Raw genomic sequence first — 25,057 nt, 5'->3', positions numbered from 1 at the left:
CAGACTCTTGTGGCCGCTGTGGGGTTAAACAGTTGACACCCCTAGTGTGTATGCACGCAACATATTCGAGCACTTGCATTTTGGGGAGGGGGAGAAAGGCTGACAGCACTAAACTTGGGAATGTAGGAAAGGTGTTTCTGACACTGGATAACAATATCACTTAAAAAAAGATGCATTCTTATTCATAATGTTGAAATGTAGCTACAAAAACATTAAAGAGTATACACAATCTGCAGACCAGAACATTTAATGACACTGTCAGTGTTTCACTACATTGTACAAAGATGGCAGCAGTACAAAATTATTTCCAGTCTTTGGTAACAATTTGGAAATGGAAGCATTTAATCATGACAGACTTAACTGCTTTGGATCCTGTCTTTCTGTCTTGACCCACATGAAACAATTATTAAAATGTTAAATTTAAGATTGTGTATCACACATAAAAGTAAATCACAAATATCAAAATTTCATTTATCACATACAAGCTTACTGTAATGACAATCACATTGAAGACAAATAAAAGAGAAGAAAAAAGTCTGAGGTAAAACATATCAATATAAATCTGTCTTAAACAAAGCATGTACCATCTATAAATATAGAAAACAAATGGTGACTTATTTACAATTGATATAGGCACTCATTATGAGTCAGAATTTAAATATCCCACTAATTCATGACTTTATACACTTGTGTCTCATATCCTGGGAAGGCCACACATCAATACTACAAAAAGCACACAAGCACACTGAATATGTCCAGGCAACACAGCAGCAATTACAGCCTGTCTTTCAGTGTGACTACAAGTGCAGAGTTGCTTAGTCATGTCTGATAGAGAGAGGTGGAGGAATTATGCCACAATGGTACTTTGATAATTTCATTTTCTCCAACGATTTCGTAAGATCATCCATTGTTATCGGCCTCAATGCATCATGAAATTCTTCTTCTGCATCATGTTGTGCATTAGTTAATGTTGGGGACCTGCTTGCACGAGGAAAAAATTATACATCAAAACAGTAATACTTTCAATCTTTAATCTAAAATTGTTCTCTGCTATTTATTTTACTACTTACATTTTGTGGTTTCCAGTTCTAACATAATCCCTTACTCGATATACAGAGGCATTGCGACACATTTCTCTAAGGTCTGAACCAGAGAAATTTTCTGTTAATTTGGCAAGCAGATTGTAATTTACATCATCTGCTGTGGGTTCATTACTCAATATAAGCCTCAGTATCTCTCTCCTTTGCGTGGGCGTCTGGGAAAAAGCAAACATTAATTCAAAATACAGAAAAACTAAGATGTTTAGCGCTACGTTAAATTCTCACTTTCAATGTATACAATGCGCACAAGAAAGAGCATGTGCCAACACACACAATATCATGCAGCTCAAAAAATAATTTCCCAAATAATTAAACTGTTGTCTTTTTGGAATCAATAGTGTCAAAAAGATATGGAGAGGAAGAAAAATGATAGAACATTTCAAGTTTCAGATCATTTGTGCTTTGTGCAGTTTAGGTGGTCCAACAGTACCACAGGAGGCTTTGGTATACTTGTTTACTGGTGTACATCAGTGGGCTATATAGCAGAACATACATGACCTACATACTATCCATGAACATACTCCCATTGTACTTTTGTGAAAGTTTAACTTAACACACAATGTCAATAGTAGGACGCAATTAATTTTACCTACAGTGTGTGTGTGTGTGTGGAATAGGAGTGTTTATGTTTATGCTTGATGGTATGGATTGCAGAGACATTTACAATATACATTTATGTGAAGTCACTTACGTAAACCCACAAATAATTAAGAATGTTTGCCTAGTTTAAAAGGAACTTATCTATCAATTTAACAGCATAGCAGCAAGAATATGACAGAGACCACTTATGCATATGGTCAATCAAAAAATGGTGGAGGTTAAAGGGGGCTGGAAATATGAGATCTGTTCTAAAAATTCCAGAACATTTGCAATTTCGCACCAATGGTGTGATGCAGCGAAATGCTATTAGCATCCTCGCACAACCCTGTGTTTAATGTGTAATGGCCAGAAGTTTCATTGTTTTATGTCTGTTAGTTATTGCTCAGTGCTGTACAGAGTTTAGCATTGGGTCAAACATTTTGCGAATTTCCAGATAGTGGAGTTAAGAGGAGTACCACATCTGCGCGAAACTCACGGCAACTTTACAGAGACATGCCAAATGATGCAGGAAGCCTACAGTGATGAGTGCTTAACTTGTAATCAATGTTACAAATGGTTCACATGGTTTCAAAATGGCTGGGTGGGAGTTAAAGGTGACGCTCATTCAGGATGCCCTTTGACATCTACAAATGACACTTGTCGGAAACAACAAAATTGTGTGTGTCCAATCTAAGACTGACTGTCTTAGAGATTGTGGAAGAACATGATAATTCTGTTAGATCATGTCAGGAAATCCTGAAACAACATCTTGGAATGCCTCATGTTGCCACCAACTTCGTCCTATAGCTCACGGGTCAAGGCCAGAAACAACTAAGCCTCACAATCTGTGAACAGCTTTAGATTGCTCAAATGAGAACAAGATGTTCCTTAGGAGAATTATAACTGTTTATGAGACATGGGTCTAATGTTATGACGCTGAGACCAAAATTCAATCATCACAATGGGTCAGGAAAGGTTCTCCAAGACCAAAAATGAGCTCATCAAGCCAAGCCAAATGTCAAAGCCATGCTGATAGTTTTCTTTGACTTTGAAGTATTAGTTCATCATGAATCCATGCCTCAGGGTCAAATTGTTAATCGATGGTACTATAGTGATGTGTTGTGCCGCCTGCAAAAAAAGTGAGAAGGAAATGGCCTAAAACGTGGCCAGACAATTCATAGCTCCTGCATCATGGTAACACACACACACACACACACACACACACACACACACACACACACACACCAGCTGATGCGTAACAATTGCACAAAAAAAATGAACTCACTGTGCTGCCTTATCATCCATACTCCAGGAACCTGGTGCCTGTGGACTTTTTATTTCCAAAGTTGAAAACACCATTGAAAAGACAAAGATTTGCAATGACAGACGAGAAAAATTCATAGACAGTACGTCATGCGATCCAGCAAGAGGCGTACCAAGACTACTTCTGGAAGTGGAAACTGCATTGGGAGTGGTATCAATTGTGGAGAAGAGTATTTCTAAGGGTAACAAGCAAAGTAAGTAGACGGTAAGCTTAGAATTTTTTTTGTCAAAGTTCCAGAATTTTTTGAACAGACTGTAATACACCTGTGGCAAGGAACTATCATGTTGGGAGTAAAAATGAATTTGCCTTGACTGCAATTAAATGATCAATTGAATGATTACCTCATTCACCAGATACAAATGCAAGTATGCAGAAACATATGCTTTAGGTACATTCTCATCAATCGGTGCAAACGCAATTTTGTCAGGAGACCAATGTCCCAAGGCACTTTCCAAGAAATGACAATGAACTTTTCGGTGTCAAGGTGCTATAATGAAGTGAGTGCATGACAGGATTTCAAGAAAATATTTTCAATCTGATCAGAGAAACCCAACCTTTTTAGGCTGTTCTCAGTTAACAACAATCAACTAGTAGCAAGCTACTTCTGAATAAAGATACATGACCACCACCAAGAAACCAAATTTTTCACACCATAAGAAAACTGACAAAACAGATGAATGTACTGTTCCAATCAATCCTTAGTACAACACCTTATTACACTACAAGCTGTCTTTTTCATAAATCCTGAACAAGCATCACATACTCTAAAAAATATTTCTTCACTGACAAGCAATTTTTTTATAAACATTGCAGAGAACATTTTCACTACAACTGACAGTTATACATTATCACAAACATTCTAAAATCATCCAAAATAACCTCTTTCTAAAATAGCTTCTATATATGCAAGCACAGGTAGTAAAACAAAAATATCTTCTAACACGTTCTGGTAATCACAGTTAGGATTATATCCAGAAGAAAAAATCCTGTTATTTTCTAGTTAGAATGTTTTATTTGTGCAATACACTAAACTTTTCTTTTCTAACTACATTACACGCACTAGCTTTCATTTGCCTATTTTCTACAATACTTATTCAGGAAAGTCTGGGCAAGTGAGATTTCAAGCAACTGGGAACTTCTTTCTCACTTCTAGAGCTTTACCTTAAAACAGTGCTAGATGTATGTCACTTACAGAGGTTCAAGAGAAGAACAGGAGAGGAGAAATGATTTATAATGTAATTGTCCAAATAATTTGTTATGTGCAATCATGTACTAAAAATGCTTCCTTTAATTATTCAGTTTGGTATTTTGAATGCAGCTCATACAAGTTATCAAAAACTGATTGGTAGTTGCAGAAAACCAAAATAATTAGTGCAAAGACTCAACACTCAACTATTCTCATTTAATTAGTCTGTAACCTAGACCATTGGTACCATGTGGAGAAATAACCACCCATGTATTTACCTGGCCTAATATGCACAGAAAACCTAGCTTTTACTACAGGACATACAATCAAAGTTTCCATTTATTTAATTTCTGAAGTGTACAAATTATTTCTGTACATCCAGATGAAATGACTAAGTGAAGTGAGCACTATACACATTTCATGGAACTGACTTAATTCATAATGTGATTTATTTTCATTGGCTTCTGAGAAGTCCAAGGGCCCAACAGTGCAGTATCCAGTAATGCCTGCTTACAGATGCCACAGCACTCCATTCTGATAGAAAACTGCTTTATAGTTTGTCTCTATAGTATCATACAAATGTGAAAATGTGAAATCCGAACACAGAATAAACCACTTTTAAGTGTCAGACTGATTCTTGATTTTAATTAGAGCCAAACACATGTTAATTTTTGTGAAATGTTTGAAATTTTCCAGTCCATGGGCAACCAATAAACTCTTTATACTCTTAACATGTAGGCTTTCACAGCTGGTGTCTTCATGAAAACTTTCGGACTAAAATTCCATGGTCGAGCAGTAGAAATTCTTCCTCCTGACACTTCTTTGCCAACTGCGGGCAATATCTTCCTAGGTGTGTCAATGACTGGCTGCTGGGCCATAGAAGTCGCATTTATATGGATTGCATACAAGGTGCCACCACTCTTCACATTCTGTCAACAGTAAAACTATTTGACTAATATCAATACTCTCAATCGAAGGCAATCTATTGTCACATCATTGGTACGAAGTCAATCACCATATCTCATCTCATTTTAAACCACCTTTTCTGTAAAGATTATTATGGTGTTTATAAATCTATATGGTTTTTTGTACATGTTGTTGTTGTGGTCTTCAGTCCTGAGACTGGTTTGATGCAGCTCTCCATGCTACTCTATCCTGTGCAAGCTTTTTCATCTCCCAGTACCTACTGCAACCTACATCCCGTGCACAATATTTCAATATTTCAATGTCTTACCTAGCACGCTTGTCTCAAATTTTATTTCATGATCACTGTCTTCAAAAACACGTTCTACTATAGCCGATTTGTCTGTGTCCCAGATGGACAAGAATATTATCATATTTACTGCTGATAAGGGTAATGCTACCACTCTTTTAAAGAGTGAAGACTACTACAGGAAGATCAGTGACCACTTTGATACTATCACTTACAAAAAGTTGAAAAGGATCCTGCAACAAAAATGTTAACAGCTACCAATCGTTTAATAAGAAAGTCTTCCACTCCTACAGAGGATAAAATATATCTCTGCAAAATGGAAGTTTACTCTCCTAGTTTATATGGGCTATCTAAGGTTCATAAACCTAATGTCCTACTGGACCGATAGTGCTACTGGATCCCTTACTCAGGAGTTGGCTAGATATCTACCTAGCCTCCTTGTTACAACCGTGTATCGGAAAAACTGATCATCATATTGAAACTTCTATGTACTTTATCGAAAAATTGATGAGGCTTACTGTTAGCCAAAGTGATATCAGTTAATGTGGTATCCTTGTCCACTATGGTTCTGATTAGTGAAGCTCTATCTTATACAGCTGATATTGTAGCTTTCTTTCGACATTGCCCATCCACAACTTATTTTCAGTACAATAATGAGTTCTATGAACAAACTAAGTCCAGCTGCTACTAATCTTTTTACACAATGGTTTGAACAGCAGGCACTGCAGTCAGCCAATAAATGTCCTCTAAGTATTGATATGTTTTGTTTTGTGGCACAAAAATAACTGGGGTCACACACACCCAAGTCAAAACTAAAGAACACAAAGACAGATGAGTTAAATGACTATACATAAATCACAATTGATATAAGAGAAGACAGCTAAAAATAGGGACATGGAGAGAGGGCTACAAAAGACACCATATAGAAACAGAGGTCAAAAACTAAAAATTACATGGCCTTTGCCATATTATTTTGATGGATGAAAGTAAAATACGGTAGACAGTCCGTGCGTCATTTGCTAAAATGGCTGATAACAGATGGCAAACCCACGTGGGAACGTGAACAGTCAAAAAATGGGAATTCCATCAGGAAGTGGTGGACGGTTAAAACTTTGGCACTAGTTAAAATGACCTCCTCCCTGCAGGAGGGCAGAGGTGGTCATCCAAGCTGCTGTGAGGGGCTTAATAACCTGGAGCTTATTCCAATGAAGACAGGACCAATGGTGATGCCAAAGGGACACTACCTCCTGACAGACGGCAACAGAGATCATTGGAGTAAATATAGGCACGAGTGGGCAAGTTCCAAGCAAATGTCATGAAACTGAAGGCGATAGAGCAAGGCTGGAGCAGTGTCCTTAGGAAGCAAATGAAGGCCAAGGTTAACACAGAGCACTGCGCAAAGCAAAGGCAGTGAAGGGTTCACACTCATTGGAAAAGTGGCAGGTAGTGTGAAGTTAAGCCACCAGAGCAAGTGCCGAAAGCGGACTCTAGGAGGTAACACAGAAGAGGGAAGCTCCCATACTGGTGATCGAAGGAATCATCCTTCGATAGGATAAGAGGCATAGGATGGGTGACCACTCACGGCAGAAAAATGGCACGCATATCTACTGAGGAGGAAGTCACAGTGGTAGGACAGTGGTAGTTCAGCAGCTTCATTAGACACACTCAACCGGGCTAGTGCAAAAGGCGAAAGGGGCCAAATGGATGCTACAATGGTGGATAGTGTTGGGATGGCCTAAGAGGGATGGATGAGCAGCTGTATAAACAAAGCACTCATACTCCAGTTTCGAACAGACTAAGGACTGGTACAAAAGGAGGAGGGTGGTTCGATTTGTACCCCAGGAAGCACCATTGAAGACAAGTAGGACACTGAGGGACCACATTCAGCAGGCTGCCAGGTAAGACATCGGAGGACCAAGAGTTTCCTATCGAGCATGAGTCCCAGGAATTTCATAGTTTCAACGAATGGAAGAGCAACAGGCCCAAGATGTAAAAATGGTGGGAGAAACAGATTGCACTGCAAAAAATTCATACAGATGGTTTTGTCAGTGGAAAAATGAAAGCCATTTTCGATTCTCCAGGAGCAGAGAGAATCGGGACATTGCTGAAGATGCTGCTCAATGAGACGAGTGCTTGGAGAACAGCAATAGATGGCAAAATCATCAATGAAGAGGGAGCCGGAGATTCCCGGCGGGAGACAGGCCAATATAGGGTTAAAGGCAATATCAAAGAGGACGACATTCAGGATGGAAACCTGAGGCACACCAGTTTCCTGTACAAAGGTGTCTTCCAACCAGGTGGAAAAAACACACACACACACACACACACACACACACACACACACACACACACACACACACACACACACACACACCTTGGAAACAGTCTTTTAAAAAATCCTGAAGGGAACAGGGCAGGTGACCACAGAAGCCCTACAAGAAAGAGTATGGAGGATACAAGTTTTCCAGCAGGTGTCCTAGGCCTTCTCCAAATCTAAAAACACAGCCACAGTCTGGGATTTCTGCACAAAACCATTCACGACATGGGTGGACAAACTAACTAGATGGTGAACTGTGGAACAGTGCAGTCTAAATCCACACTGTGCAGTCATTAGTAAATTGCGAGACTAGTCACCATACCAGCCAGGCACAATCTTATGTCCAATCAATTTACAAACACAGCTGGTGAGAGATGGGGTGGTAGCTACAAGGAAGGTTTTTGTCCTTACCAGGCTTAGGTATGGGTATGAGGGTGGCTTCATGCTAACATCCGGGAAATGTGTCCTCTGCCCAGATGCGGTTGTAGGTGTTAAGTAGAACATGCTTGCCCATAAGAGAACGGTGCTGCACGATCTGAATGTGGACAGTGTCTGGCCTTGGGGTAGAGGATCAGGATGAACAGAACGATCTAGCTCCTTCATAGCAAAGGCGGCACTGTAGCACTCACGATTCTGAGAAGAGAAAGTATCACCCAGGCCACCTCCACTCATTTCCAATGGAGGAAGTCGGGGTGCTAGTGGGAAGAGCTCGAAATTTCCGTAAAATGGCAGCCCACGGTGTTGGAGATAGCAATAGGGTTCACAATGACATTGTCTGCTACCATCAGGCAGAAATTAGCAAATGGATTTTGGTCCCAGAGTGCCACTGGACGTTTGCCCACACAACAGACGAAGGGATTGAACTGTTAAAAGAGCTAGTGAATGAAATCCAGCTAGCATGTTTGCTATCCTGAAGAACGCAACGACACTTTGCATGCATCTATTTATAATGAAAGCAATTTGCCATCGTAGGACAACAGTTAAAAATGTGGAGAGCATGTCTGTGTGCAAATTGCACCACAGCGTGCTTCAGTCCACTTAGGGACTGAGACATGGAGTGGTAAAGAGGGAGTGCGAGGAATGCAACATTCTGCAGCAGTAAGGATAACGTTTGTGAGATATTCTACCTGGTCATCATAATTGGGGAAACCTTTTTCTTCAAAGGTCGCAAGGGAGGTGTAAAAATGCCAGTCAGCCTTAGTAAGCTGTGATTTGGGTGTGCACGTGGATGGGGTAGGAGTCATCAAATGAATAGCACATGGGAAATGGTCACTCAATTAGGTGTCAAAGATGGACCACTGAAGATGATGAGCAAGCTGGACAGTGCAGAAGGATAGGTCCAAATGGGAATAATGTGTGAGGAGTCTGAAAGGAATGAGGGTGCTCCAGTGTTAAAGCAGAGGAGGACGAGTTGATTAAGATCAGCCAAGAGGGCACCTCTTTCTCAGGTTCTGGGAGAACCCCAAAGGGGATGATGTGCATTTAAGTCAAAGAGTACCAAAAATGGGGAGGTAGCTGCCCAATAAGCTGAAGGAAGTCTGCCCTAGTGTCACTGAATGACGGAGGGACATTAATGGTACATAGGGAAGAGTCAGGAAAAAGCAAACTGCAACAGCTTGAAGATGGGTTAACTATGATCATCATCCCATATGAGCAGCATGATGCCCCCATGAGATGGAATGTGGACTTCCGGGGGGAGGTCAAAATGAACCAGGAAGAAATGTGGAAGCTCAAAGCGGTCGTGAGGTCGCAATTTTGTTTCCAGAAGGCAGAATGCAAGGCGATGCTGCGATGCTGAAAGCAGCTGTAAATCCTCTTTGTGGGACCGAAGGCCGTGAATGTTCTATTAGAGAGGAGTCATGATGATGAAATGAAGGGGTGTCACCTCAGCAGCTGCCCAGTGACAGCATGTGAAGACTTGCTGCTACAGGCCACAGAAGGATGAAGATCCTGGTCCATGAGGTCCACACAAGCATCTGCTTGCTTGGGCTGTTGCTCTGTGGGGTCCAACACAGAAAAATGGTGGGTGGTGCGCACTAGCAACACTGAGGCTGGTCAGGCTAAGGTACAACGTGGCTACACCGTCTAAGAGGATCTTCGAATCAGTGAGGGAGAAGACCGTTTGCCTTATTAAGACTTCTTCAGGCCTTTCCGGTTAGCAGAGGAAGATTCAAGTGGTGATTGGCTGGAGGGACATAGGAAGTCTTTACAGGTGTGTTATTCCATCCTCTCCACCCTACCAGTTGTGTAGCTGGTGGCTTCGCCCCTTGAGGCGAGATTTCATGACTTCAGAGCTGAATTTGAGGTCGCACGTCTGCATAGTCATGTCCTTCATGGAGCGAGAGGTAACAAGAACAGAACTAAGTGCCAGATGGGAGAACACAGGGTTTGTGATTAGCCAATAACTTGCAAGCGGCTGGGTAAGGCACTTTTTCCTTTACCCAAATTTCCTGGAACAATCCCGAGAGGCGGCATGGCTGCCACTGCAGTTGATACAGCAGGGAAAAGGGACAGGCAATCACCCTCATGCGTATCCTTACCACAAGTTACACATTTGGCTGGGTGTCGACAAGATGTTCTAGTGTAGTTGAAGCAATGACACTGGGAGCAGAGCATCAAGTTTGGAATGTACAGTCTGACAGTGGTAATTTCATGGCCCGCTTTGATCTTTGACAGAAGCACCTTCTATCAAAGGTGAGAAAAATGAGTGCAGGTGAGCACTAAGAAAGAATCTACATTTTTCATCACTCGATGGACAGCAATGACACCCTGATCAGAGAGGTAAGATTGGATTTTGGCCTTAATCAGACCGTTGAGCAGCCTAGTGTAAATAATATCACAGGAAGAATTCAGAGTTCTATGGGCCTTGGCACAAAGAGGATAGCGGTAGAGAAGCGAGGTGGCACGCAGTAGTGCTTGATAATTAGAAGTAGTCTCCAGAAGCAAAGTACCATTCTGTAAATGAGAGCAGGATTTCAGACGGCTGGCAATGGCATCAACACCTTTCTGAATAATAAACAGATTTACCGTTGTGAAGGACTGACCGTCCTCATTACTTGAAACCATGAGGAACCGGCTGCAGCTAGGAGGGTCTTTGAATCGTTAACCTCATTCTGTTTACATTTCATAGACGCTGATTGTGAAGATGAGTTGCTGATTGAGAGAAAATTCCCCATGACCGCCAGCATCTCCAATGGTGCGCTCCTTCCAACTGGGGGCCCCTTCACAAGGAGGCACACCTGCCTTAGGTGATGGTTCACACCTCATGTCACATCTCCCAAACACCTGACAGAGGGACCACTCAGCAATTTGGGAAGGTAGCAGCTCTGGCAATCATCCCTCCCTGGGTGTGGCCTGTACCAGGTGGTACAAGTGAACCCTACCTGTCGATCCGGGGCTGGGCGTTACCCAGTCACCTGTTGTGCGTCAGACACGTGGGAAGGCATCAGGAGCACATAGGGAGGAAAAAGAAAAAGAGGAAACTCAAAAACCGAAGTGGAGGAACATGGAAGAAGGGAAACAAAGAAAGCAAAGGGGAACGAAAAATAGTGGTGAGACAATTCTGATATCAGTGACAATGTGGAACTTTCCCAAAAACACCCCAGACATGTTCCCAAGGGAGGGGGAAAAAGAATAGCAAGAGGATACAGATGCAGTGTGGAATGGAAAAGAGGCTGCAAAGGCAGGGGCCCCCTTGGTAGCCACACATGAACCCACCAAATGGTGGTGAGTCCCTTGGGGGCGGTATCAATATGTGGATGACACTTTTGTGATATGGGATCACGGTGAAGAGGAACTGAATGGTTTCTTGATGTGTTTAAATATTATTAATCCAAAGATACAATTTGCTATGGAGACAGATTAAAGGTTGGCTAAATTTTTTGGATTTTCAGTAATCAAACATAAAGATGGGACTTTACGTCATGAAGATACACATACCAATCGTTACCTTCGTAAGGATTCCAATCATCCCAAACAGAAGAGAGGAGTCATTAGAACATTGGTGGACAGGGCTAGTAAAATTTGTGAGCCAGTTTATTTGCAAGAGGAACTAAATCATTTGTGAACAGCTTTTACAAAAAATGGATATGCTGATAATGAGATAGAGCACTTCATCCCAGAAGAAAAGTATCCAAGAACATGCAGCAGCAGCAGCAGCAATCTTTAGACCCAGCAAGATGATCAGTGAATGTTTAAGATCGGAGAAAGATGCAAGACACCCTTTAGCAGCCCCTGGGGTGTATAAAATTCCACGCAGTAATGTTAAGGTTCACATTGGGACAATGAAAAGCAGTGATAATACCCACTTAACCAAACACGCAAGGAACTGTCATCGGGGACACACTGACATATCGGCTATAGCCCAACATGTTTTTGAAGACTGAAATAAAATTTAGGGAGACAAGTGTGCAAAGACATCGCATTATTATGTATGTACACTCCTGGAAATTGAAATAAGAACACCGTGAATTCATTGTCCCAGAAAGGGGAAACTTTATTGACACATTCCTGGGGTCAGATACATCACATGATCACACTGACAGAACCACAGGCGCACAGACACAGGCAACAGAGCATGCACAATGTCGGCACTAGTACAGTGTATATCCACCTTTCGCAGCAATGCAGGCTGCTATTCTCCCATGGAGACGATCGTAGAGATGCTGGATGTAGTCCTGTGGAACGGCTTGCCATGCCATTTCCACCTGGCGCCTCAGTTGGACCAGCGTTCGTGCTGGACGTGCAGACCGCGTGAGACGACGCTTCATCCAGTCCCATACATGCTCAATGGGGGACAGATCCGGAGATCTTGCTGGCCAGAGTAGTTGACTTTCACCTTCTAGAGCACGTTGGGTGGCAAGGATACATGCGGACGTGCATTGTCCTGTTGGAACAGCAAGTTCCCTTGCCGGTCTAGGAATGGTAGAACGATGGGTTCGATGACGGTTTGGATGTACCGTGCACTATTCAGTGTCCCCTCGACGATCAGCAGTGGTGTACGGCCAGTGTACGAGATCGCTCCCCACACCATGATGCCGGGTGTTGGCCCTGTGTGCCTCGGTCGTATGCAGTCCTGATTGTGGCGCTCACCTGCACGGCGCCAAACACGCATACGACCATCATTGGCACCAAGGCAGATGCGACTCTCATCGCTGAAGACGACACGTCTCCATTCGTCCCTCCATTCACGCCTGTCGCGACACCACTGGAGGCGGGCTGCACGATGTTGGGGCGTGAGCGGAAGACGGCCTAACGGTGTGCAGGACCGTAGCCCAGCTTCATGGAGACTGTTGCGAATGGTCCTCGCCGATACCCCAGGAGCAACAGTGTCCCTAATTTGCTGGGAAGTGGCGGTGCGGTCCCCTACGGCACTGCGTAGGATCCTACGGTCTTGGCGTGCATCCGTGCGTCGCTGCGGTCCGGTCCCAGGTCGACGGGCACGTGCACCTTCCGCCGACCACTGGCGACAACATCGATGTACTGTGGAGACCTCACGCCCCACGTGTTGAGCAATTCGGCGGTACGTCCACCCGGCCTCCCGCATGCCCACTATACGCCCTCGCTCAAAGTCCGTCAACTGCACATACGGTTCACGTCCACGCTGTCGCGGCATGCTACCAGTGTTAAAGACTGCGATGGAGCTCCGTATGCCACGGCAAACTGGCTGACACTGACGGCGGCGGTGCACAAATGCTGCGCAGCTAGCGCCATTCGACGGCCACCACTGCGGTTCCTGGTGTGTCCGCTGTGCCGTGCGTGTGATCATTGCTTGTACAGCCCTCTTGCAGTGTCCGGAGCAAGTATGGTGGGTCTGACACACCGGTATCAATGTGTTCTTTTTTCCATTTCCAGGAGTGTATATACAGAGAAGCCATAGAGATTTATATACACCGCAATAATTTTAACAGTAAAGAAGGAGGCTTAAAGTTACGTAAGATATGGTGGTAGACTTTGTACCAACAATGTGACTACCACCTTTGATTGAGAGTAATGACAGTTTTACTGTCGACAGCATGTTACGAGTAGTAGCAGCATCCTCTATGCACACACTATAAATGGGACCTCGACAGCCCAGCAGCCAGTAGTTGACTCACCCTGGAAGATGTCGCCCACAACTGGCAACGAAACGTCAGGAGAAAGAATTTCTACTATTCAACCATGGCCTCATTAAAATACTTTTTTCACTGAAGGGAAGACATTTTAACAGCAAAGTTACTGTTTATTTACTGGCCGAGTAGTTTCGGGCTGTGCCCATTTCCACAAACCACATATTCGTATTTAAGGTGGCATTGGTGTTTTAAATTCTATTTATGTCATCACATCTAGATGTATCTCATTTCTGTTTTACAAGTTGTCATACAGGTAGTTTAGTTACACTTTACAGTATTATGTTAGTTTATTTGCATAATATATGTTTTTCTTAAATGTGGTATATTCACTGGCCAGCATGATTTGGTCCATGTGATCGTATACATAGTAGAAAATTTGTCAGTATGGCAAAATTATAGTAACACCTATGACAAAATCCAGTGTGACAGTGTAATCCAATGAAAGAAAAAATTCTCCATTGTGTATACAATAATGTTTCACATGGATCACACCACGCTGGATAATGAAGGTACCACAATTAAGAAAAATATATATTATTCACATAAATTAACATAATACTACAAAGTGTAACTACATTTGCGACATCTTTTAACACAGACCTCAGAAATGTCTAAGTGTGATGACAAATAGAGCTGGCCACATCAACCTAATCCAAAATGCAAATGGTTGTAAAAATGGGCAAAGCCCGAAAATAATCCGCCAGTTAATAAACAGCAGCTTTGGTGTTAAAGTGTCTTTCCTTCATTATCTGAGAGCTACAAGACATTTATACTTTTTGCACTCTTTACCAAACTACTTCACTCAGTAACAGATCTTTCCAAAGCTGCATATGGCATCTAGTTTGTTATGTATAAGATTCTGAAAAATCTTTTAAAAAAATTGTATTACTGTTTAATAAATCTTAATAGTTATGAAGTTTTAAGGTTACCTACTGTTAAAGTCACAGTAAAATTCTGAAATGCATGGGCAGTACGTATCTATACAGCGTCACTTAATGAACCTCTTTACTACTTTAACCACTTATTATACAGCATGTATAACTAAATATTACATTCATTTATTGCAGCAATAGCTAACTGGAAAGTGGCTCAGTGTAGGAAGCAATGAAGTGGAAGCTATGGCAGGTTCCCATGATGTATGGTGGAAGCAGCAGTCCAGCATACAAGCTGTCGGGTGTCAACTTGTGTAAATGAAACCATTGAATAATAGAGTTATCTTTCTTACAGCAGTTTGGACATGAAAACAAGTCTCTTCTACAGCTCAGTTACGGGGGTTCTGGAGTGTGGTGGTTACAAAACCTTGCAATTAGCCTGAAGAAGTTTTTTCACCAATCTGGCTTATACTGTACATAAAAAAACCTTTGCATTCAGAAGTAATTGAGGAGCCTATTGTACAAACATCACAAAATCATAGCTAACAATTTTAAAAGTGTCAAATGCACTAATTTAGTATAGTTATATTTTTATTGCAGCACAGCTATGTGTTTAATGATGGCGTTCTCTTGGGGAAAACATTTTGAGCACAGGTTATTCACAATACTGTCATGAGGAAAAATCTAGTACTCAGCATATCAGAGCATAGAATATTTGATCCTTCAATTGGGAAGGTAGGTTATACAATTTAAAAAGCGAAATGGATATTTTGAATTAGATATCTTGGGAACTTCACTGCAGTGGTGGCAAAGAACAGGACTTCTGGTGTGGTGAGTACAGGGTCATAAACACACAATGAAATAGGCTTAATGTAAGGTCTAACACTTAATAAGAAAATGAGAATACAGGCCAAGTACTAGAAACAGTACACAAATGCATTATTGTATCTAGGAGAGATACAAAGTCGACATCCACCACAGTGGTACAAGTTTACATACCTACTAGTTCTGCAGATGATATTTAAGGAAATTAGACGAAGTAAATTATTCAGATCATTCAGTGAAGCAAAAATTTAGTTGTGATGAGGATTGGCATTTGACAACAGAAACAGAAAAAGGAAAAAAATAGGATGACATGAACTGGGAGTAAGGAATGGAAGGGGAAACAGTTTGGTAGAATTCTGGACAGAGCACACCATTCTGTATAAGAATCATGACAGCAGGTTGTAACATGGGAAAGACATGGAAACACTGGAAACTTTCAAACTGGTTACATATTGCAAGACAGATTGCAAAACGAAATTTCTAACAATGAAACATTTCCAGGTGCAGATATGGAGTTCCCATAATTTGTTAGTCCTGTAATGAAGACTAAAGCTGAAGAAATTGCAGAAAGGTAGAAAATTAAGGGGATGTGAGCTGGATAAAATTTACAGAACTGGCAGTTGAAGCTGACTGCAAAGTGATTCTGCTGCCTCCAACATACACTGCACATAAGGACCACAAAGGTAAGATAAGAGAAATTTAGGCTCATATGGAGGCATATTGACACCCATTTTTCCTTTGCTCTACTAATGAGCAGTTTTGTTTTGTGGCACAAGAAAGACCATAAACACCATATCAGAATTGTAGAACTGAAGAAAAAAAAGGAGTTCGAAACGACAACCTGTTAAGCTGAATCGATGGAAGGGAAGGCAGTTATATATGGGACAGAGAAAGGTCTATAAAATAAGCTATAGAGAAATGGAGGTGCTGAACTAAAGATTAAGTGTCCTTCGCCACACTGCTACAATGAATAAAAAGTAAAACGCAGTCGACAGCCCACATTTCATTCACTAAAACGGGCGATAACTAATATGGCAAACACAAATGAGAACGTGATTGGATAAAGAAGGGCATTCCGTCAGGAAGTGGGGGACTGTCACAGATTGAAAGCAATGAGCACAAAGGGATGGGGAGCACCCTTTAACAAATTGTCATAGCTAAAAAGACAGTGCCCAATATGCAACCTAGCTAAAAATGATCCCCTCACAGCGAAAAGAGGTTGTACAAGCCACTGGGAGAGGCTGAAGTCCCCAGAGCTTGTTCCCACGAAGCGAAAGATAAGGTGATGCGAAGATGACACCACATGTTGACACAGTAACAAAGAGATCAGAGGGAATGGAAGAGCTAGCTGGCCAAAGTATGCGCACTGCAGCCTTGAAAGAAGTGTCAGTGGCCTCGTTTCCTGTCAGACCAATGTGACCAGGAACCCACAAACATCAAAAGTGTCCCCAACAAGAGTGAGCACATGACAGCTTTCCTGGACCCGTTGTACTGCAGGATGGACGGTGTACAGCAAAGAGGCTTTAGAGTTTGAGCAGATGACACAACTGAAAGGCCTGTGTCACTGGATGTACTTAATGGTCCAATATAAAGCGAAGAGCTCTGCTCTGAGCAGTGATCTGGAAGCCGATACTGAAAAATGTCGGCAGCAATGACTAAGGCCCACCAGACACCATGGTCAGTCCGAGAGCTATCAGTGTACACGAAGGTACTGTCGCGAAGTTCCGTGCGAAGGCCGTGAAACTGATGGCAATAGATCAAGGTTGGAGTAGTGTTCTTAGGAAGCGAATGAACACCTAGGTGAATACAGGCCACTGCATGAAGCCAAAGTGGTGAAGGATTACACCCATTGGGAAAGTGGAACGCAGTGAAGTTAAGCTGCTGGAGAAAGAGCCAAAAGCAAACTCCAGGAGGTAACAGAAGGGGGACCTGCCCCATACTGACATGGACGGCCAGGCATGGCAGACAAACAGCATGCATATCTGCTGAGGAGAAAGTTATGGTGGCAGCTTCTACATACAGACACTCAATCAGGTTAGTGTAAAAGGTGCCAGTGGCTAAACGATGGTGGTCTGGTTTCGAACTGACAAGGGACCAATAAAAACAGAGGGAAGTGACCTGATCTGTTCCTCAGTAAGTACCACTGAGGACACACAGGAAACTGATTGACTGCATACAGCACACGGCCAGATAGGACATGTGGGTGGACCAGGAAAGTTTCCTATAGAGCATGAGCCCCAGGACTTTCATAGTTCCAATGAACAGAAGACCAACAGACCCAAGATTTAGAGATGGTGGAAGAACCCAATTGCGTTCAGCAGAAAGTCATAGAAACGGGTTTTTCAGTGGAAAAACGAAAGCCATTGTTGATGCTCCATGAGTAAAGACGATCAAGACATCATTTAAGACACCGCTCGAGGAGCTGAGTCTGTAGAGAACTGCAATAGATCGCAAAATTGTCAACAAAAATGGAGCCGGAGAAGCCTGGCAGGAGACAGGCTATTATGCGATTAATGGAGATAGCAAAGAGGAAGACACTCAGAGCGGAGCGCTGAGGCACACCATTTTCCTGGGTAAAGGTATCCGACAAGGGAGGACCCACACGTACCTTGAAAACTCTGTCTCTTCAAGACTCCTGAAGGAAACGGGGCATGCGGCCACAGAAGCCCCACGTGTATAGTACAGAGGACACCAGTCCTCCAGCAGGTGTCTTATGCTTTCTCAAAATTGAAAAAATGGCCGCAATCTGGTATTTATCCGGAAAACCACCCATGGCATGGATGGACAAAACGACAAGAACTGCAGACTAGCACACACTAAATCCACACTGAGCAGTAGTTAGTTGTGAGACTCGAGCCACTACACCAACCGGGCATAAATCCTACACTCCGTAACCTTGCAAACACAGCTGGTTAGAGAAATGGGGCGGTAGTTGGAATGAAGACATTTGTCCTTACCAGGCTTAGATAGGGGTATGACAGCGGCTTAATGCCAGCATCTGGAAAACGTGCCCTCTGCGCAGATGTGATTGTATGTATGAAGAAGGAAGTGCTTGCCCTTCGTAGAAAGGTGCTGCAACATCTGAATGTGAACATTATTCGGCCCAGAGGCAAAGGATCATGATGAAGTGAGAGCACGATCTAGCTGCTCCATAGTAAAAGCGGCATTGTAGCACTCATGATTCTGTGAAGAAGAGGGTATCACTCTAGCTGCTTCCACTCATCTCCAATGGAGGAGTTAGTGCGATAGTGGGTGGAGCTCAAGATCTCTACAAAACGGCAGCCCAAGTCTATGGAGATAGGAACAGGGTCCACTATGACATCTGTTATGATCAGACCAGAAATTGGGGAAAGGACCTTGGTCCCAGACAGCCTTATGGAAATAGGTGTGCATAGAGTGAAATCAATGCGGGTGGTCCTCTATTAAGGCAGATTAGGTTAAGTTGATTGAAGTCAGCCAAGAGGGAACCACTCTGACACGTTCAGTGAGAACGACAAAGGGAATAGTGTGCATTGAAGTCACCAAGCAATAGACAAGTGAGGGAGAGTTGTTCAATAAGCTGCAGGAAGTCTGCCCTGGTGACAGCGAATGACGGAGGGATGTAAACAGTACAATGGGAAAAGGTCATGGTAGGAACAAAATTGTGGACTGCAACAACTTGAAGCCAGGTAGTCAGTGTGAGTGTGAGTGTGTGTGTGTGTGTGTGTGTGTGTGTGTGTGTGTGTGTGTGTGTGTGTCACAGTGGACCAGGAAGAAATGTGAGCACTGAAAGCGGTCATGAGTATGCAATTTTGTTTCCTGGAGGCAGAAAACAACCAGACACTGCTATTCTACGAGTAGCCATAAGCCCTCTCTTAGGTCAAAGGCCATGAATGTTCCATTGGAGGGAGTCATGACAAGGAAAGAGGAAGATGGAAAAAATGCAGGGGTGTCAGCTCAGTGGCTGCCAAGTGCCAGCCTTTGAAGACTCACTGCTACAGGGCAGAGGCTGGAGGATCCTCCTCCATGAGATCTACAGAAGCGTCAGCATTCTTCTGCCTGCAGAGTCCACAGCAGAAACACAGTTGGCAGTGTGCACCGGTGGCACCGAGTTTGGCCGGGCAAGGGTCTCATGTGGTGACACTAAGAGGATCTCCGAGTCGGTGATGGAGAAGACCTTTGTAAAACACTTCTTGGAGCCTTTCCAGTTGACAGAAGAAGACTCTGATGTTTGTTGGCTGGAGGAATGTAGGAGGTCTTTGTGGGAGTATTCTTTCTATCTTTTCCACCCTGCTGGTTGTGTAGCACGTGGCTTCATCCCATGAGGCAAACGTCTGGTGGCTTCTGGTACAGCTGGATGGGGAGATGGGGCTGCTGCCATGACACTCAGCAATTTTACAACCGCAGTGCTGAATTTGAGGTTGCGTGTCTGCATGGCCAAGCCCTCCATCGAGCAAGATTTAACAAGAACAGTACTGTAAGTGTGACAATGATGATTGAGGTGAGGGGCACTTGACATCATGGTCACCAGCATCCTGATGGAAAGTCAGCATGCTAATCTCATGGATGGGGACAAAGGCTGTCCCGACTTGCAGAGCAGTTTATATTGTATTAAAGTCTGCCTCCCTCCCTCACCAATTTAGGAATGAGGCCTAACAGTTCACAAAATTTCACTACCCTTGGAAAAGTGGAAACTGTATCTGCGAGGACAGTGGGCAAATCTCCATTGACACAGAGGGCTGCCTTAATACCAGTATATAGGAGGCACATAGTCACAATATGTGGAACTGGAAATGGCATGGCACAAACTGCACAGAGTGGTGGATCCTCCTGCCGGAGGTTGAAGCCACGTGTTTTAAGGGCTATGCCCGATGCACAGTATCTTAAGCAGAACCTCCTCCCAGCGGTGAAGCTGACGTGAAGTCTGCCACGCCTTTGTGGTCGATTTGAACGAATTCAGTTTTTTGTCTGTCACCTGCAACCATTCAGTCTCCCACTAACGCAGGATGCGCCTGTCAGAAAATGAGATGATGGCATGCAACGGGATGGGACATTCATAAGAGTACCACCCAACATGCTTCCTTGACAGTTTTGTCGGCCATGTCATTGTCCTGTATCCCAATGTGGCCAGATACCCAGCAAAAGATCACTACATTGCCACAATGTTGGAGCCACTGTAAGGAGTCATGGATGAGCTGAATCAGCAGGTCTACTAGATACATTTGGTGAAGTGGTTGCAGTGCACTAAGTGAGTCAGAACATAGAAGAAACCTTGTATGGTGATGTCTGTGAACCCTCTCCAGTGCAATCAGAATGCCATATAGTTCTACATTGTAATTTGTAAATTGCTCCAGAACACCCACCTTAAAAACCCTGTCAGGGAGCCTCTGAAGACATCAAGGTGCACTGCGTTCCATCCCTGGCAGTGTATTTCGATTCCCAATAGATCTACGTCCTTGAGAAAATTTATAGAATTTATCCCAAATGGCTTGGTCGCATGGGGCTGATTCCTGAACAGCCGTTCAAAGATGGGTTGGACCACTGAACTGAATGTCAATGACCAAGGTGACAATGAGATTTTCAGCACCTGTCGAGCCAAAGGATGTAGACTATACTGCCATAATTTAAACTTGATCAAACAAATGCCCTATAAAACTGCAGGAGGCAGGACCTGTCAGCTCCCCCCTTTCCACTACGGCATTTCAAAATATTCAATGACTGGAAGCCCTTTGTTCCGAAGTCTTTCAGGTGTGCAAGCCAAGTTAATTTAGAGTTAAATAATAAACCCAAAAAGCACAGGTCTTGAAAACTAAAATATTGTCACCCATTGTGAGCACTGATTGGTTAAAACTTCAACAAGCACAGTTAAAATTGACATGGAGTCTTGGGTGAGAACAGAAAACCAGTTGTCCTGGCCCAGGTTTACAGCCTCGTAATGGTCAGCTGTAGCTGCCTTATCATCACAGGATCGGAGGGAGAGTAGAAGTTTGCAAAGTTATCTAGAAAGAAAGAGCGTTTGACAGGGCTCCTGACTACAGAGGAAATGCCATTGACAGTGATGGCAAACAATGTGACACTGAGGACAATGCCTTGGGGGATCCCATTCTCTTGAATATAGCAGTCAGACTTGGCATCACCAATGCAGTATCGAAAAAGCCGGTCCTCAAGCAAGGATTGGATAAGAAGCGGCAGTCATCCACATAGTCCCCATTCATGAAGTTGGTGATGGGTGTTGTACCTCCAAGTAGTGTTATGTGCTGTTTCGAGATCAAAAATCCACGAACCAAATGGTTATGGTGTAAGAAGGACTGCTGTGAAGGGTGGAATGGTAATGCCTGAAACCACAGTGGGAGCGGCTGAGGTGACCTTGGGATTCAAGCAGCCACATGAAGCGGCTGTTGACCATACGGTCAAGAGTCTTACCCATTCAACTGGTAAGGGCTACACTCCAGTAACTGTTAGGGCTGCTACAGTCCTTGCATAGTTTCCAGAATGGAATTTATATTGCTTCCTTCCAAGTCGTGGGCGTACTGTACATCAAACCAGATTTAACTGAAACAAGAAAGGAGCTGTCCTTTTTCCTCAGGGCACGGGTGACAACGCATAGCATAATGGATCTCATCAGGTCCTGAACCAATGTCTCCGGCTGCAGAAAAAGCCAATTCCAGTTCCCACATGGAGAACGGAAGTTTGCAGACCACTTCATTATGTGAGGAGACATTGAGCTTCCTAATCTCTGCAGTCCTACAGAACACCTGAAAAGCAGGAGCTTGTCTGGATGATGTAACAGTAAAGAACTGAGCCATGTCTTCCGACACTTCCACAAAGAGCCCATTACTTGACAAGGCTGTAAGGGGATGTGTACTACCCTTGCCTGAAATCCATCTCACTGATTCCCAAACTTGCCCAGTGGAAGTGGACTAATTAATGGAAGTCTTGAATTCCCTCTTTCATTCTTTTATCACTCTGCTTGCATGCACTCTCACAGATCTGAAGGCATGAAGATTTTCTGCAGCTGGATAGTGTTTGAAGTTCCACAGAGCTGTTCATCTGGCCCTGATTGCCAATCGACACTCTTCATTCCACCAAGGAACAGGCCATCATCTGAGATTGGGGGATGGACTCTGCGGCAGCCCGTTTGATCTCACAACTGACACAGGCCACCACCTACTGTATATCATCATTTTGTTCAAAAACAGCCTGTTGACTGTACTGCAACCAATGTGCTTTTTGGTATCATCCATCTGCGTGGTTTCCTGCCAGCCACCGTCCTACTCAGCTGACTGATCCACACTGGGAAGTGATCACTAGAATGCAAACCTGTAGCTACTTCCCACTGAACTGAGTCTGCAATAGCTGGGAAACAAATACATGTCAATAGCTGAGAAAGACCCTGTAAATGTGCAGAAGTGTCATTTGATCCATATTCAGAAGGCAAATATTCTCAAAACGAACGAGTCGCTCGATCACCCGACCCATGGAGCAAGTGGTAGCCGAGCCCCACAGCACATTGTGTGCACTTAAGTCCCCCACAAGGAGGAATGGGCATGGGAGTGCCCGGAAGAGTTCTGCCAGTGGATTGCATTCGGAGCATCATTAGGGGGAAGGTACAAAGAACATACTGTTATATTAAAGGGTGCGAGAACTTTCATGGCAATTGCTTGCGTGGTCGTGGTAAGAGGGAGAGGAGATGAATGAATCAGTCATTGATGAAACCAGCCATTCCACCTTGACCCCTGTCTCCAGTAGTACTGACCTTCCTGTATGGATGGTAACCACAGAGTGCAGGTGTCAGTGACTAAGATGCATTTTTTGTAAGCAGATGCGGAACAGTTTCTACTGCAGAAGCCATCGTTTAGCAGCCTTTATTATTTTCTTTCTCCCTTGGCAGTAGTGGTTTACCATGGAGGGCAGGGGGAACACTAGCCGGTTCCCATTCTCTGGTTCCTCCGATTGGAAGTCCATATCCTTAAGACCATCGTCCCTTCAGAGAGGGAGTGTCTCGCAGATCCAAAGGTTTAACTACTGCTTTCTTGGACTTTGAACTCATTTTCGAAGGATTTTTTCCTTTACTGATGATAGGAGATGGTTGCTTGTGTTGCAGAGACAGTGTAGTTGGCTTCTGATGTTGGGTAATGGTATGTGGCTTAGGTGGTAAGCCCATTGCTGACAGCTTCCGTATGACTTCAGTTTCAAGTGGAGTGCTTCCTTCGCAGGTACACTGAGAAGTGTATGTGCTTGTACTTTAATCTGTGGCCTGAGTGTGTGGAGGCATCACACTTAGTGATTGGCGTCTTAAGAGCTGATGCAAAAGAAGTGGCAAAAACCGGCAGCTGCATGCCGTTTAAAGCTTTTTAGCTTCATAGGGTAGGCACCTCTTGACTTGCAACTCTAATTTTCCTTTTCTCGTTGTGAACCTCATACACTCTGCCCCACACTGGGTGATCGCAAGAGCAGTTTACACATTTCGAAGAGTGTGTACAAGGAACTGCCTTATGAGCTGAGCCTCCATAATTGCCACACGTAGCCCTCCCATTACATCCCATAGTGGTATGACCAAATCTGACATTTGTAGCATACCATTCGATTAGAAACATACGGGTGAACCCTAAGATGGATACAGCCTGCCAGGATATGTTCAGGTAATTCTGTAGAACTAAACATTAGAATAAATGTTGCTGATTTTTCCAATTTGCCATTGACACTCTTCATATAGGTCTGCACTTCCATGACACCCATATTTTCCATAGATATTTGGCTTGAATTAGTGGTTTCTACTAGAAGTGTTCATTATGAACTCATCTGACACTTTTTAGAGACTCAGCAATACCTTGTGAATATAGAAAGGGGATACCTTCTCAAAGGTTCCCGTGTTCGATTGAGTCCAAAAGCGTTATGGTGCACTAATGCCCTATTACTATGATTCTGAGACTTCTTTTCAGGATGACTGACCAACCGAGCTCGAGATGCTGATGAAACAACTATCAACCCAGACAGAGCCCTGTATTCCCGAGCAAGCCTTATACAACTGGGGAGTGGCAGGTGCCCCAGAGGTTGCCCACTAGAGACTGTTCTACCTCAACAGCATTCACCTGATAAGCACATAGCACACTTTGAGGTTGAGATTTTTTCTAGAGATTTGTACCTTCCTTGTAGTCCAGGCAGTGAAGCCAAGACCCCCAGTCTCCAAAACACACAATATTCCACTGCTGTGCTGCACGATGGTCACTGAAGCATGCCCAGAGCTTATGGTGACAGGCCTGGCAGCACTTCCCAGTCCTCAGCTCAGGAACCCCAGGGTCACCAAGACCATACTCAGAAACAAATGCTGGGCCCCTGACGGGAGTACTGTAAGTTTGGGGAAGACCAGACAGCGAGGTCATCGGTCTTATCTGATTAGGGAAGGATGGAGAAGGAAGTCGGCCGTGCCCTTTCAGAGGAACCATCCCAGCATTTGCCTGGAGTGAGGTAGGGAAATCACGGAAAACCTAAATCAGGATGGCCAGACGCAGGATTGAACCGTCGTCCTCCCGAATGCGAGTCCAGGGTCTA

General features: G+C 43.6%; 1 protein-coding gene across 1 annotated transcript in view; it reads right to left on the bottom strand.

The window, feature by feature from the left end:
* Nucleotides 1-231: 231 nt before the first annotated feature.
* The window catches only part of LOC124596147 (outer mitochondrial transmembrane helix translocase), a 102,866-nt gene continuing 78,040 nt past the window's right edge, over nt 232-25,057 (bottom strand). The window contains exons 6-7 of the mRNA XM_047135167.1: nt 1,071-1,255; nt 232-978 (exon numbers count right to left, since the gene is read on the bottom strand). Coding sequence (XP_046991123.1) covers nt 816-978; nt 1,071-1,255 — 348 coding nt within the window. The 3' untranslated portion in view covers nt 232-815. The remainder of the gene's footprint in view (nt 979-1,070; nt 1,256-25,057) is intronic.

The sequence above is a fragment of the Schistocerca americana genome, chromosome 2 (assembly GCF_021461395.2).
Source record: "Schistocerca americana isolate TAMUIC-IGC-003095 chromosome 2, iqSchAmer2.1, whole genome shotgun sequence".
Classification (NCBI taxonomy): Eukaryota; Metazoa; Arthropoda; class Insecta; order Orthoptera; family Acrididae; genus Schistocerca; species Schistocerca americana.
Note: the sequence above shows the minus strand (reverse complement) of the source record. Positions and strands in the feature narration are given on the sequence as shown.